Source organism: Myotis nattereri, assembly GCF_964212035.1.
Source record: "Myotis nattereri genome assembly, chromosome: X".
NCBI lineage: Eukaryota > Metazoa > Chordata > Mammalia > Chiroptera > Vespertilionidae > Myotis > Myotis nattereri.
The window spans coordinates 7,158,908-7,176,069 of NC_138078.1; the positions used below are offsets into that span (position 1 = coordinate 7,158,908).

The window sequence follows — 17,162 nt, forward strand, 5'->3', positions numbered from 1 at the left end:
AGATTTACAGGAATTTTATTCTCTTCACCAAACCCAAATGGATGGCCTATGGTTCAAATAACCTTAATGTTATGCGAATACTCTTTGGTCTTTTGTTATGAGTAAGAACTGATAAGGTCTAATTTATTTGGTGAAATATTTGCATGTAACTAATGCATACTGGCTTTTCAGTTACCTAGCTTTGTTATTTTGATTTGCCAATAGATACATATATGACAAAAATATTTCTTTGTATTCTGGAATGTTTATCTATTCCATTTATTTTCTTTACAAAGAAAGCATGCTTTTTTTTTTACTAATATTGTTAATAAAGTGCATCTAATTTTACATATTTTCACACTATCTGGATGGCTCATTAGCTTAACACTGGGCTCAAAAAAGATGGACAGTGTTTCAAATTTAGAACACAAATACCTCAGTTGCTGAGTTGCATTGTTAAGTTTAGGTTTGACTTAGTATTATGTAAATTCAATATGTGAAAATAAGCCACATAATAAATAAGCAAGGAAAATATTTTTCTTATTACAAAATATTTTTATACCATTAATTTAAGAAGAATTTACTTTATATATATTCAACATAGGAAGCTTCAGCCAATTATTATTCTAGGTACTAGGGCTATGAAGATATACATAACTGGGTCCCTGTACTTGAAGGTCACATAAGAGGCTGACATGTAAACAGCTGATTTTAACAGCAGGTTCCACTATGGAGACATGTTCCAGGTGCTACAGAAGCTAAGGAGGAACCCATTTCCCAAGCTCAGGAGTCAAGAAAAGGCATCACAAATGTGCCGGGGTCCGACCCCAGCGGATCCAGGGGTTCCCAAAGGCGTAGACGGAGTCGGCGAAGAAGGAAGGATACGGAGACAGCGTTCAGTTGATCAGCAGCCTAGCCAGGATCTCCAGCCAGGATCTGTAGCCATGTTCCCTCGCTAGGTTCTCCAGCCAGGTTCAGTCACCAGGTTCTAGTCAGGTTCTCTTGCCAATTTCTGTAGTCAGGTTCAGTCCAGGATCTTTTGCCATGTTCTCTCGCTAGGTTCTGTCTCTAGGTTCTGAGGCCAGTTTCTGTCCAGGATCTTTTGCCATGTTCTCTCCAGCGAAGTTCTTCTGTCTCTAGAGAACGTTCTGTGTAGGTTCTGTGCCAATTTCTGTCTCTCTTTTTCTCTTGCTGTCTTGTTACATCTGTATTTATACCAGTTGATTCAATCCTATCAATCTCTATTTCAAAGGTTAGGGCATTTCTTATCTCCATTCCAGGGAGTAAAGATTATGTAGCTTAAGCATGATTGTTCATAGTTAAAGTGATTAATTACCCACCTGGCACTTAGTTAAGGAGTTTCATCCCCTCCCTGACTTCAGGGAAAAATTCCTACCTGGGGAAACAACCTTTCTATGAGGGACATCCCCTCCCTGACTTCAGGGAAAAATTCCTACCTGGGGAAACAACCTTTCTTGGAGAGGTGACCTTGGTTAAAACACACAGCGCTAAGGGGAGCAAACATATTAAGAACAGTATGCTATATACGCCAGGTCCCTTGAAACAGCAAGCATGGACCAGCTCCCAGCACAAATGGGGTGATGGCAGAGTAGAGTCTTGTAGGACATGCAGGAGCTTGCCAGGTTAAGAGGGGAGGAACATTCTATGCAAAGGGAAGCAGTTGACTAAAGTCAAAGATCATGAAACCTCACGAAAGGCATATGGCAGGACATAAGAGTCCTTGAATTTCACACAAAGGAGCTTGGGAGTGGTCATTGAGAAAAGAAACTGTTGATAAGAATTAAGGCTGGAAATGGAAGCAATGGGCAAATGGCATTCCATCAATTCTACTAAAGCAGAAAGCCAGGCTGACTTAATAATTTGTGGGGCCCACTACAAAATGAAAATGTGGGGTCCTTTTCAAAAATTATTATGAATTTCAAGATTGCGACAACAGAGCATTAAACCAGTTATAGGACTCTTCTAAGCATTGGGCCCTGTAACACTGCACAGTATGCATGCCTTGAAGCCAACCCTGCCAGAAGGTATCAAGGCAGGCGTAGGATGAAGACAACAAGACCCTTATTTGTGGAGTATTTGAGCTCTTGATCCTTGGCATATGTCATTAGTTTAGCTCAAATAAACTCTTATAAAAAATTTAAGACACTTATTTGTATTCTATCTACTCTCTACTTGGGAAGAAACATATCAGCCAGATAAAGATTAGTCTCAAGGCAATATACTAGCCAGCATTATAGGGCTATATTCAAACTCAGAAAATGGCCAAATGCCTAATGTCTTCATTTTAAAGATAAGGGAATAGGAGAGCAAGAAAGTTGAGGGATTGTCCTAAACTCACAAATCTCTGAGGCAGTAAAGATATGAATTCAACCCATCTTTCAGGCTCTATCCTAGTGTTTTCCTCTGGTCCTCTACCATATCAAGGCTATTGAGTCTCTAGTGAGAACAATAGGATGGAAATTCTTTGAGGAAGATTGATCCAGAGGCTATACAAAGGACTGCAATTGGCAAAAAGAGGGAAATCTGCTAGGAGATAATCACTTTTGCCTTCTCTCCCACAGGGAGCACTACCTTTCAAAGCCCTTACTCAGAATCAAGTGGGTCATTCCAAGCACAGTTATTGAATAACTATCAAGGGCTGAGGTAACAGATAGGGCTGACTTTGGCACACTCCTAACAGTTCACCCTCCAGTGAGTGAAGACAATAGTGGAAAACAGCTATCAAAATTCAGAGTCCCTGAGTACCTATTATTTAATATGATTGAGAAGCAAATATTTAAAAATAATAATAAAAAGCAAAAATAGAAATGAATACTGAAAAACCAATGGGTAGCTACAGAGTCCTTTTCATATTAGGTGATTTGTGTATCTCAGCAATATTACCTCACCAATTCTAGAGACTTCAGGCTTATCTGAATGCCAACAAACCTTTTTACATAACTCAAGAATATCTCTCATATTTTACTCTATTTAGTTCTCTATGCCCCTTTCCTCCAAAAAACCCAAGGTCTTATTCATCTTTTCCTTCCCCTGGTTCTTAAAATAAAGCTCCAAATAGGCATATGTCTTGCAAGGCCCTACATGATCCAGCCCCTGGTCATTTCTGAAACTGTCTCATCCCCACCTTCCCTGTGCATTTCAGGAGCCATCCTACCATCTCTCAATTCCAAAAAACCCTCCAATCTCAGACATCTCCCAACTCTGCTTTCACCTCTTTAATGCTTTCATTTTTTTCATTATCTTTAATGAAATATCATTTCCCCAGGGAAAAGCTTCTCCTATCTGTCAGATTAGATGAGGACCCCCATTAATAAGCTCTCACCGCACCCTATAGTTTTCCTTCAGAGCCCTTGTCATTGTTAATAATTATCTATTCATGTGATAATTTTATTTTTGTTTTCATCTCAAGGTTGAAAACTCATTGAAGGCAAGAATCTGATCTAGTTTGCTCACTACTGGATCCCCCAGCACATGGCATAGTGCCTGACATCTCCTTGGGCCTTTTCTGACCACTCAATCTAAAACATCCATTTCCCTGCCCCTCACCTCTCTTAAGTCTCTTCCTTTGATTGTTTTTCTTCAAAGCATCCATAATCATTTCTGTGTGTATGTGTGTGTGCATGTTAAGTATGTGGAAGTGTATTGTGTATGCATATACGTGTGTATATGTATATTTATACATATATGTGTATCTGTACATACATGTATATATATATATATGTATGTGTTCGTGTATAATTTCTTGTTACTATTTGTTCTCCCCACTAGAATGTAAGCTCCAAAAAAGTAGAGACTTTGTATTCTTGTTCACTGCTGCATCCCCACCACATACCTGGTACATAATAGGTGTCCAATGACTATTTGTTGGAAATATAAATACATGACTGACAAGTGCTCAAGAAATGCTTACCAGAACTTTCTTCTTAAAAACTCAATAATAATTATATCTTTCACTGAAAAAGAGATGATCTATTGATATGCTTTTCTTTTAGAAATATTGCCATTCACTGTCTTCCCAAAATGACACTTTGACAGTTTTAATTCATTTACCACATGTCATTAATAAATAATACTTATATTTGGTTTACTTTATTTCAACTTTGTTGTTCTACAAAGTTCAGTCAGATTCTTCATCCACAATCTTTAATGAAAGCCATGTGGGATTTTATAGGACAAACATAAGAATAAAAGACTTCTAGAAATTTTGGAATCAGACAGACCTGGATTTGAATCTCAGCTTCAATGTTTATCAGAAATATAATTTTGGAAAGCCATAGAACTGGTCTCAGCCTCAATTTCACCAGGAAGCATGTGATTGGCAGAGTTGGTTTAGTGATAAGACTGACTGTAGTCTTAAGTGCATGGTGTACAGTCATAATCAATAATGATATCTATTCATTCTTCATATCTATTCCCAAGTCCTTGTGATACAAAAAAGGGAATTGAGGCCATAAGAATTGAGTATTTCTCAATACCATCCCTCTTCCCCAAGTCCAGGTGATAGAAATCAACAGGCCTACAATTAAGCATCATCCAGCCTTCATTTGCTCAGGGGACTTTTTAGTGAAAACATGCTGTGTTTGAACTCATACTGTTTCCTAAGTGGGGCTGGGGATCCCATTATGTCCTTGCATTGATTGAGGCTTACTACAACCTCAGCTCCAACTGAGCAATTTCTTATTCCAACAAAAGGGAGACTTAATCCAATCAAAGAATCTGGGTGAGAAATGTGATGAAAAGAATCTTTTCCTATCCCAGTTTTTAGGAGTCCTTTTATTTCTTCCTCTCTAGGGCATAAAAGAATAATTGAAACTATAGGCTCTGCTAAAATCTTTCATTTTATAAGTACCATGTTCTTTAATTATATTAAAACTAGGGGCCCAGTGCACAAATTCACACACCTTGAAAGGAACTGTGGGCTGTGAGGCTGTGGTGGGCACAGGGGCTGTGAGGCTGTGGCGGGTCTCAGCCCATCCTCCACGCCCCTGTCCGGCCCCTCCCGCCATGGCCCCTGATCCCCTGTCTGCCAGCAGCCCCGCTCCTGTCACTGCCACTCCCACACATGCTGAGGGCGCTGGCTCCGCTCACACCTGCTGATGGCACAGAGCAATTGGGGCTGGTGCCAGCAGCGGGTGCAAGTGGCAGCTGCTGCCCGGATCACACCTCAGGAGCAGGGGGAGGTGGAGAAGCTCTCAGGGGGATCAGGGCCTGGAGCCACCACTCGCACGCACTGACAGTGCCGAGCGATAAGGACCAGTGCCGGGTGCTGGCAGCGGGTGCAAGCGGTGGCTCTGACACTGGCTGCAGGTGTGAGCGGGGCCATCACTGGCAGCGGGTGCAAGTGGCAGGTGCTGGCACCAATTGCTCCTCAGGAGCAGAGAGAGGTGGAGAAGCCCTGAGGGGCAATCAGGGCCAGCAGCTGCTGCTCGCACCCACTGACAGTGCTGAGTGATCGGGGCTGGCGCCGGGCACTGGCAGTGGGTGCGAGGGGCAGCTCCAGCACTGGCAGCGGATGCAAGCAGGGCTGGCACCAGCAGCAGGTGTGAGCGCCGGGCGGGACCACAGCTCGCGGGAGCGAAGAATTTTCAGTAACCACCAGAGGCTTGCCCCAATGATAGCGACTGGCGCCCCACCTTGGTCTGGCTCACCTGCTCCACCATCCCGGCCTAGCTCATGCCTGCCATGTTCTGCACGTGCCCCCTGGTGGTCAGCGCACATCATAGCAACTGATTGTTCAGTTTTTCCACCTCTCGTTCTATTTGCATATTAGCCTTTTATTATATAGGATTATTTTCTTAAACAATTCACTACAATGCAGTTCTAGTGATGCTTTAGGCCGAATTTCACATCTAGACAACAGTTATTCCAAACATAGGAATAAGTAAATTTTACAGTAAGTAAAATTGACTCATAAAATAAATAAAATAAGATAATACGTCTCAAACAAATTGCATAATGTCATGAAGTGCTTCATACAGCAGACGAAAATTGAAGATTTTATCACAGTGGGATATAGAAATTGTATATATTGATACTTGGACTGGATGAGTCATTTTCTATGGGAATTTAGTCAGTGAATAACAAAATAAATGAGCTTGAAGTGTTTTCTGCTCGAAGTTATTGAAGATGGCTGGTCAGCAGCAATAATTAACTAATTGGTTTCCTGGCTAATTAGAAGAAATGGGTAATATATGCCTAAAATTCTATTCTTACTGAGATGATATAACTGACTCTCCCTGTGAATACATTCAACTAAGATATGCCTACAAATTGTTCTTTATTTTAGCTTCTGTTTATCCATGACTCAAGTTCATCTCCATTTTGCCCTCATATAGGAATCTTTACATATTATTATACATTTTATTCTGAACCTGCTATAAAGGCAATTATTCATTATAATTCAGAAATTGGTTTCAAATTGGTTTCAATTATGTTTTCTGAAGCAAAACCATACCCTTTTATGTGGATAGTTTAAGGTTCTATATTTAAAAAGCATTGAATGAGTCATAATGGTAAATAAGAAGACCCTTAAATTAGCATTCACATCTCCTGCATATGAAACATTCAATGGATAATTTTCTACCTATGACAGATTTATGTTTATGGTCGAAAATTTTAAAGAATTGATTTAACTAGCTGAACTATACTAAGAAGCATAATTTAAAATACTGTTGAATGAGTGAGGAAAGTATTTTCAAGCATAGAGAAAACCTCTTCAAGTTTCCTTTTGTTCATTATTCAACAAACATTTATTAAGCACCCACAGGTTGCATGGCAATGTACAACAGAATTATAACCTAACCTGGTATAATTCTATTCTAGCTCTGGTAGTGAAGTGAATAAGTTAACCTCTTCAGCTATCCATTCACAGTATGTGAGGAAAGACTATAGAAATTAAATGAATGAGTCAGTCTGAAAATAAATATGGACATGTGTATTTAGGTTTCCTTTTTTCATATGCTAAAAGTGGGTTACCAGATAACTACCCTTTCTATTTCTTCAGGGGCCCAATAATTTTAAATAATCTTATCTCACTCAGGCAGTAAATTGTATGCTTAATCACGAGTTTTGAAATGTTTATAGAGGTGAGAACAGCAATTTGCAAGATTCTACAGACATGGAAAGAATAACCAGCACAATAAATTTAGGCAGACAAGGGGAAATTTAAAAGACTATTTCCATTTGAAAAGTCACTTTATACTCAATAATATAGAATAGATTCAGGATTTTAGAAATGGACATTAGAGCTCATGTAGGCCATTGGTTTCCAACCTTTTGCATTAGAGTCACTCAATTTTTCAAAATATAGATTCTCAGTTCTCCTTCCCAGAGATTCTGATTCAGTTGGTCTAGAAGTTGCTGAGAGGGGAGGCAAACAGACATATACTTACAAAAGCTCCACAGAAGCCAAAGCTGAGATCCACACATCTAGTCTAGCCTCAACATTTTTGGCATGAGATCCCTGAGGCCTTGAAAGAATAAATATCTTGCCTAAGATCAACATAGCCAGTTCTAGAACCAAAATACCCAAATTCCTAGTCTGGATCTCTACTAAACCAACTGGCACTATTTCTTCTACTTCTCTGATACACTGGTTGATATCTAATTATCAATCAGTATAGAATGTCCAAGATGGCCTATAACCCATGTGATAAGCAAGTCCCCTTCCCCTAAAGGCCTCTATGCTTCCTTTCTTGCTAAGTACTAAATAAGTCTTCCAATAACACTGCAATGATTAATATATCTATTTATTCCATATTTTGAAATACTATACTTAATTAAAATCTTTGCATCCATAAAATATATCATTCTGATTTTCAGGCAAGGTAAATAGTGCAGTGCCTCTGGTTTCTTGGAAGGGTTGCATAGTGTTGTGGAAGGCAGTAATCTAATTTTCATTAAGTAGGTCATTTCAATCCTGCCTTTTCAACCCCACTATTTTGATCCACCTCACACCCAGATTCCATACATTTGTCTCTATCAAGCTATTTACTCTTTACCCTGAGGAATAAATATAATTTTCAGTCTTTTATCTAAATAATGTAGAAATAATCAATACAAAACACCACTGATATCAGATAAAAGGTCATGTGTTTAAATATGTTAGAAATAAATAACTAGCCAAAGAATCAATGTTAAAAATTAACACTAGAAAAATTAGCCATGGTAGCCTTGGCTAGTTTGGCTCAGTGGATAGAGCATCAGCCTGCAGACTGAAGGGTCCCAGATTTGATTCCAGTCAAGGGCACATGCCTGGGCTGCGGGCTCGATCCCAAGTAAGGGGCGTTGCAAGAGGCAGCTGATCAATGATTCTTTCTCATCATTGATGTTTCTCTCTCTTTCCCTCTCCCTTCCTCTCTGAAATCAATAAAAATATATATTAAGAAAATTACCCATGGTAGAAAGATCCAATACCAAATAACGAATATTTAATCTCTGCCATATAACTGAAATGAACTAGAGGGCTAGAGGGGAAACATATACTTGTAAAAGGATAATCTTAGATCTACCATTAACGTTAAAATCAATGTCAATAGAAGGAACTGGACTGTGAATAAGCCACAATACTAGAAGTTACTACCTCAGGGCCAGGTACACTGCAGGAATTAAGTAAATGCTTTTTTGAATGAATGAATGGATGAATGAGTAAATAAAAAATTATCCTCTTCATAGATTGAGTATATGTTTGTGATTTAGAGACTTCACTTTAAAACAATCTATTCAAAGCTATGGATTAATACATTTGATTTTGGAAAAGTTGGTGCTGAATATAATGTAGGTGTCTCTGTTTGTTAATTAATTAAAATGACCACGAAGTCATTATTCTTACCCTTAATTTCTCAGCCTGAAAAGTTAATGAACTGTATCTATTCCATGAATAATTGAGTTAAACTTGAAAGAGAACCACCCATTCCAAAAGCCTCCCACACTATCAGTTAACTGTGATTTATCCTTTTACTTCTAAAGAATTTTAAGCATCTTCCATCTGATTTGACTGACAACCAAACTGTGCTTTCTCTGTCGTTCTTCTCTCAGGAAGAAGATGCTACTCGTGAAAGTCGTTTTAATTTCAGCGGTTATGGGATGGGTCACTGCCTCCAAGTGAAGGATGGAACAGCTGTCAAGACCACACCTGCCAACCCGATCCCACAACCCCCAAAAGATGCAGATTCCATCAAGAAGAAGTTTGTGGACCGGGCAAAAAGAATTGACACGATATCTCGAGCTGCCTTCCCACTGGCCTTCCTCATTTTCAACATCTTTTACTGGATCACATACAAGATTATTCGGCATGAAGATGTCCACAAGAAATAGATGTGCCCTTCAGACCCTGGGACCTTCTTGCCTAAGTGTTGTGCTTGTAAATACATAGTGAAATTGTCTTTATAACACTTTGATAGAGGAGAAGATTGGGGGAGGCGGGAGGGAGAATCATGGGGTGGGTTTCCTGGCACCTAGGTGAATCAAGGTAAGTTATATGGTAATGAAGGAAATGTTTGCACAAAATAAAGTTGTTGCAGAATCACGTGAGCATAATTCCCTCCATAGTCTTTAGCATTGTTCTTTCAGATGATACATCAATTAGACATATATGCAAGGTCAGGTTTTCAAGGGCAATTTGTCTTTTGGTCTGGTTTTGACTAATTCTAGTACTGGAAAAGCTTAAAACACACACACACACACACACACACACACAGAAAATGCTTACCATCAGACCATAGTGACTAGCCTATTGTGAGTCGAGGACCAAACTTTTTTCAGGAAAACGCTGCCTCATTTTTAAAACAAGCCTCCTGAGCTACATTCTTTACAATGTCTGTAATTAGTGTTTCACCCGTGAAATCCTTTTGTGGGTCATAAATTATTTCTACTCATCAAAAAAAAACAACCCTCAATCACAAAGAACAGATTTCTACTTTACTGTCTGTGTGGGTATGCATTTTAATATTATTTTCTTTCCTAGATGTAATTTTGGGGTTTAAATTGTGTCTTGTGCAGTTGTTTGATAGTATACACTCTTAAAAATAAATGCCCATTTTATTTTAGATCCAAGTTAGCAGACTATATAAATTTTTTTCGCTTTGGCTATATTTATGTGTGAAGTGCTCAAGTGTGATGTAGCCATTGCAACCTCACAGCCACAGTATTTATGAAGATGGTGTATCCTGAATGGTGTAGCTCTTATTAGCCAGAACTTCCCATTTCTGCTCTCATTATAGGTGTAACTACTAGTCCTAATGTCAAATGACCCATGATTTCTACTGTCAATCCAAGTGAATATCATTTTAGATATCCTTAACCAACTTAAATAATTTTGAAATTGTACTGTGATTTTCATAACCTGTTGCCTTTTTGGTACCAGAGCTACGTGGTTTGAATCCTGGCTACATGTTTTAAGTAAGAAAAAAAAAAGACGTATTTTTGCTTACTCAGATAAAAGACAACCTGTAAAAATATAATGAAAAAAAATTGAACTTTACATGTGCTGTAAAAGGGGCTATTTAAAAAAAGTATTCGTTCAATTACAATAAAGCTAAGTGTGCCACAGAACTTCTTTAAGAGTCTTTCTGTGTTTTTCACTACAATGTGAATAATTTAGATGACAATGGTAACTTGGATTTTTGTTTCTGGTCTACCTCATAAGCTTGAAGCACTTATATAGCTATTATATTATTCTTAACTATAATAATAAAAGCATAATATGCTAATTCGACCAGACGTCCTTCTGGGCGTCCTTCTGGATGACCTTCCAGACGAAGCCAGGGCTGTGAGGGAAGCCTGGGTCCCGGGTGCCAGAGGGAAGCCGGTGCTGGCAGCTGGGGAAAAGAAGGCCTACTCTTGGATGAATTTCATGCATCGGGCCTCTAGTAATATAATAATAGTTTATAGTATCCCCATGAAGAAAAAAATGTTATTCTCATTGTAGAAATAGGCAAATAGAGACATGAAAGCATTAGTAGTCATTGTGAGCAGAATCTAATACTGGATACTTCATATGAAATATGGAAATACTCCAAGAACACTGAAGATTTATAAAATTTCAAAGTGATAAGAAATACAAAAGACCAACCTGTCCAGCTACCCATCCTGATTTTGTCAGGAATGAAGTTCTAAAGTGAAAAAAAAAACCTGAGAACATCAGTGAAGCAGAAATAACTCATCTTGACCCCAGTATATTTTCCTTAACCAGAGATATGCATCATAATATTTTTAGGGAGATGTGAAAACATAAGTCAATGTTTATGCCCTCTTAAATCTATTCAAATAATAACTCATTTCCATAGAGAGGAATATTGCAGCATGGCTAAAGCATGAATTTTGGTGATAGAAAGACTAGCTTGGCCACCTATCAACAGTGTGATCTTGGATGAATTACCTAAGTTTTCTGAGTAGTTTCTGTTTCATAGAGTGTTAAGAGGATAAATTGAGAAAAATGCTAGTAAAGCTATTAGTTTGGAGTCTAACACATAGTAAATTCACAATAACTAATAGATAGTAATAAAATTATTATTATTAATATGAATAGTTTTGGTCATCCACAGGGTAAAAAGCTTCACAGTGTCTAACCTTGGCAAGATCAATGCCAGGTTTTTTGCACCATTTCTGAAATACTATCTCTGTTTTATTGCTCATCCCTTTTTAAATAAATAAAGCAAAGCCTTTGATTGGTCTTGATTTTCTTCCTTCCCCTGCAACCAGTAAATATGAGACTAAAATGTCTCTTGAAATGGGCCTGACCGCATAAGTGACCTGAGAAGAGCCCTGATTCTACATATGGCGGGTGCGGAGTTACCTTGGGGAAAATTCTCAGCTAAGTGGTCATGTCTAACCAATGTGTGTACCATATAATTTTTTGTGAAGGCATGGTCCCCACATTAGAAATTTTTTAAAATATTTACTTCTAAACATATATGTCAGCCACTCAAGTAGGCAAAGGCATCCTGGATGGCAAGAGGGATTCTTGGCTTTTGTCTAATTCTAGTCCATGTTCAGTGGAAAGAACTCTTGAATGTACTGATCTGGGTTATATAAATAAGATAGGATTTTGAGTGCCACATATTCTGGTGAAATAGATAATTACTCTAAAATGTTATTCTAGTTTTTATGTAGGACATTTCTTTCATAATAGTATTTGAAGGAAACTAGTTCAAGAGTACGGTTACAGCTCTGAAGAAGAGAAGTTACTACCTTTTTTCACGAGATTGGAAGCTTCTGGAAGAAACTGGCTATGTTTTAATTGGCTCTCTGGAATTCCTACCAAAGCTCAAATGCTCAACAGATATTATTACTATCACTAGAAAGAAGTTGGTGAAGGAGGATATGCTATGCCTATTGACAAAGTTATGTAAGTTTTCCCACCCAAACAATAATATGAGGTAACCAATTACTGCCATCATTTTTCAGATAATGGGTTACTAAGGGATTTGTCTTTTAAACATTTTTCAATTAAGGCTTAAGACTCTTTGTGACATTTTCAACCATCTTGGCCCCAAACAGATACTACAAACCAAATGGGCTGTAGATTTTTAAAAATCCTCATAAAAGTGTTAGCATTAAGCTCATCTATGCCACTGAACATATCTGCCAAATTCTGAAAACAAAACTTCCAATGTAAATGAATATCATTTTACATTTTGCTTACTTGATATTTGCATAATATCAAGCACAAAGGTTCTAGCCAAAATACAGCACAAATTCCATATCATAAGATTCACAGCTTTGGAAAATAAAAACAATCTATTTGGATTTTTTTTTATTTATGCATTTCCTAATTTAAATCTGAAGCCAATTTGTTGTGTGAATATAAGTTATATATCTGCCAGATATTCCTTTCTAAATCTTTCAACCTCTGCTATAAACTTTTTCTTATTTTCACCAATTCATTTTTTTTTCTTTTTAAAGTATAAAGTTGAATGATTCAGGTAATACATACTCTTCATAGATCACGAAGTAGAACAACTAAAGCTAACACCACAACCTCATATTCATATAGTGCTTTCCACATATCAACATGTTTTGATGCCTACAACAGCATTCAATTCTAATATAGTAGTCATCCAAGGTAGCCAGATCACAGAGCCAATATCCATCCTTTGATCAATAGATAAACCAACGTTCTATGAGTTAAATGTCTTACCCAAAGTTCCTATCGTGTTAGAGGTTGAACATTCCAGCAGTTTGTTTCCTATAGCCTTTCACTATATCCACACTGTGTAGGAAAACAAAAGCCTGAAAAAGTAAAAAGTCATGCCACCACTAACCCACCCTCATGGATGACAAAACAGATTGGTAAAGGAGAGCATATAATAGAATATTTCTGTTGAAAATGCTTAAGAGAAATAACTCAAAATTGTGCTTACAGCATTAAAAACCTTTTCACAGAGTAAATATCCTATGTGATTGAATGCACTAAAAGATACTGGGGTTGAGAAAAAACAGAATTCAATTTATAAAGTGTTTATTTGCATTTTTGAAGGAGAGAAAATGACCTTCACATTGTCACACATGCCCCACATAAGATGCAATATTTCTGCTTTGGTGCAAATGCACTTTAAAAATAAGTAACATACTTTCCTTTAAGCTGAGGGGAGTGTGTATTAGATGTTTTTAGACCACAAGCCAGCATTTACACGTACATTATCACTTTGCCACAAATGATTTATAAATAGGTGAAGGCATCTTGAAAGAGGAGAGCAAAGCTCTGGGGTGCTCTTTGTGAAGCAAGCAATTGTACTGGCCTTCTCGTATGACCCAGGGCTGGTCATAGAATGAGAAGCTTGATCAGTCCTCATGCAGACTGAAGTCTCATAAGAGGCTCCAGGTCCTCAAAAAATGATGGAACCAAGGGCTCGGAGACCCTTCATGTACAAGTATCAGAAATAACTAAGACTTCATCAAATTAAATGGTTAATCATTTCTTAAACTAACCCTTCTTTCTATGGAGAAAGATTTGGAGGGCTGAGTAGTGGGGAAGGGAGAGAGATTTAAAAAAGATAGTGGAATCTAATTAACAAAATAAACTGATGAACAAAACAGAACCAGAGACAGCATGGAACAGACTGATGGATTTCAAATGGGAAGGTGGGGGTGGGGGGGGGAGAGATTAACCCAGGAATTTATATGCATATATGCATAGCCCATGGACATAGACAATAGGGTGCTGAAGGCCTGAGAGGTGTGGGTACAGGGTGGAGGGGGTCAATAGGAAGAAAAAAAATCCAAAGGGGACATCTGTAACACTTTCAACAATAAAGATAAATTTTTATAAAAAACAGTAGATGGAAAGTTCCTTTTAAGGCATAAACCAAATCATGTCACTTTGCTTCCCATCTTACTTAGAGAATAAGCCAGAGTCTTATTTGTGGCCACATGATCTTACCTCCCTTCTCCTCCCACCACCTTCTGTTGTCCCCACTTCCTCTGAGCATACTGACCACACTTCTACCTCAGGGTCTTTGAATTTGCTGTTTCCTCTACCTGGTTTGCACCTCTTTTCCTAGACCAGGAGTTGTCAACCATTTTAAGGTCAGTAAATTGTTTAGACTTTCCAGGCCATACATTCTCTGCTGAACTACGTAACTCTATTATTATGGTATAAAAGCAGTCATAGATAATATGTAAATAAATAAGTGTGGGTGTGTTCCAATAATATTTTATTTATAAAAGCAAGTGGCATTCCAAATTCAGCCTGTAGGCAGTACTTTGCAAACCCTTGCTCTAAATATAAACAGGGCTTACTCACTCATGTAATTCAGTCCTCTACTCAAACATCTTAGCTGAGAAGCCTTCTCTGACCATCTATATAATAAAATCCTAAGTGACCGCTACGGCAGAACAACCAGAATGACCAGTCGCTATGATGCACATTGACCACCAGGGGGCAGACGCTCAATGCAGGAACTGCTCCCTGGTGGTCAGTGTGCTCCCACAGGGGGAGCACTGCTCAGACAGAAGCTGGGCTCACAGCTGGCAAGCACAGAGGCTGTGGCAGGAGCCCCTCCCGCCTCCTCGGCAGCATAAAGGAGCAGCGAGCAGGTGGGTGGTAAGGAGTGAGGGGTCCCGGACTGCGAGAGGGTGCAGGCTGGGCTGAGGGACCCCCCCACCAGTGCACAAATTTCGTGCATCGGAACTCTAGTCCTATATAATAAAAGGGTAATATTCAAAATTGACCGAATGGCGGAACAATCGGTCACTATGATGCACACTGACCACCAGGGGGCAGACGCTCAATGTAGGAGCTGCCCCCTGGTGGTCAGTGTGCTCCCAAAGGGGGAGCTGGGCTCATGGCTGACGATCGCAGTGGTGGTGGTGGGAGTCTCTCCCACCTCCATGGCAGCACTAAGGATGTCCTACTGCCGGCTTAGGCCCACTCCCCACAGGAAGCGGGCCTAAGCTGTCAGTCGGACATCCCCCAAGGGCTCCTGGATTGCCAAAGGGTGCAGGCCTGGCTGAGGGATGCCCCTGCCCCGAGTGCACAAATGTCGTGCAGCCTCTAGTGTTATATAAACTAGTACCCTCCAACCATTATAATCTATTTACAAGTACTGCCTTATATTTTTCATAGTACTTGTCACTATCCAATAGATACTTTTATGTGTTTATTGTCAACACACACACACACACACACACACACCCCTCCTGAAGGACAGCTTTATGTGAGAAATTAGAGCCATAGGTTCATTGTTGTATTTCCAGGGTTTAGAGCTGAGCCTGGTACTTAGTAAGTGTTAAATCAACACAGCATTTGTTCAATGAATATTGAATAATTATTAAGGAGTTGTGTGTTTGCATGTGAGACTTAGGGATAGAACTAAAGAACATAATCTACCCAGTGAGATAAAAATTTCTGTCAAAACAAGCAGTTTTTAGGTCTATAACAATTAAGAAATTGCACTAGATTAGCATTTTTTCACAGAGTTTTCTGAAAAACCCAAATTCTACAAATCCTTAAGGGTCTGAATTGACTTTTTGTAATTTCCCATTGACTTTTATTAGAAAATGTATACCTTCTAAGACAGGGGGTTGTGAGAGGTATCCCAGAGGGTTTCCTGCAGTTTAGACATATTTCTCTTTATCTGCATTCTGTAGTGGCAACTCAATTTCCCCTTGATAGATAGTCATGATCAATCACCCCCCCCCCCCCAGTACAGAAAGCCCCTTATTTTCCTGCTGCCTGCCTGGCTCGAGGAGCTCAAAATGCCACGTAGCAGTTTCGACTTCCAATTCCATTTTTGTGTCACTTGGAGGATGGAAGCCAAGACAGAGATTCAGAATGCTTGTAGATTTGAGGCTTTCTATCCAAATACTCTTAAAGTATAATTTTCAAAAGATAAAATCATGACTCTGATACAAATATAAAATTACCATATGTCAAAAATTGTATTTAACTTGTTCATTAAAAATAGTAAAATACTAAGACCAATCCTTCTCAAAAAGTATTTGAGAAGTTAAGTATTTATAAGCAATATTAGGATATGTTTCCTGGGTTAGATACAAAACTGGTTGATTTCCAACAGGGCCATAAACAGCAACCTTTAGGGTTTTCTATCTCTTCTTTGGACAGAAAATATTTGCATTTCTACTGAAGGGAATTCACCAAGTTCTCTTCTGCCACTACGGAGTGGTGAAATAGCCCAGACAATACAATGTCATGCCCAGCACTGCACTGGAAGAGCACCTGTAACCCTTTCAAGCCTATTTCCAAGTTTCAGATAATTTTTCTGACCACTGCCATTAAAAGTTAATGCTTAACTAATATCTGACTATTAATATCACACCTTAACAGGACCAAAACCCAAAACATTAACATGACATGCCACCATAACACAGCATGTTAATGTAACTTTTGGTTTAGAACCAAAATCCCCTGAATTCTGTTCTGGTAAGCCTATAACTACCCCCCGTTAGCCTTTGTCCCATGTATCCCAGGCAGAGAAAGTTGAAAATCGCATTTTATCTCCTTTAAATTATTCTACATCCACATGATCATTTGCTCATTCTTCTGCAAGGCAGGTGTCATGGTTGTAAAGGTGTCACAGTTGGTGGGGTCAAATTCTTCCTCTGTCTAATATTTGCAGGGTGTCCTTGGGCAATGCTTTCATTCCCCAGAACCGAAGATATTGTAAAATATAACATAATAATATCTACTACATACAATTGTA

The 17,162-nt window shown here is 38.8% G+C and overlaps 2 protein-coding genes across 2 annotated transcripts in view; one reads left to right on the forward strand and one right to left on the reverse strand.

Annotated features, from left to right (window-relative positions):
- GLRA2 (glycine receptor alpha 2) overlaps positions 1–10,555 on the forward strand; it is a gene marked incomplete at its 5' end in the record, with an annotated part of 177,663 nt that extends 167,108 nt beyond the window's left edge. The window contains one exon of the mRNA XM_081115082.1: positions 9,037–10,555. Within this exon, the coding sequence (XP_080971208.1) occupies positions 9,037–9,315 (279 nt within the window). The 3' untranslated portion in view covers positions 9,316–10,555. The remainder of the gene's footprint in view (positions 1–9,036) is intronic.
- The window catches only part of FANCB (FA complementation group B), a 400,139-nt gene that overhangs the window by 276,780 nt on the left and 106,197 nt on the right, over positions 1–17,162 (reverse strand). The window lies entirely within an intron of this gene.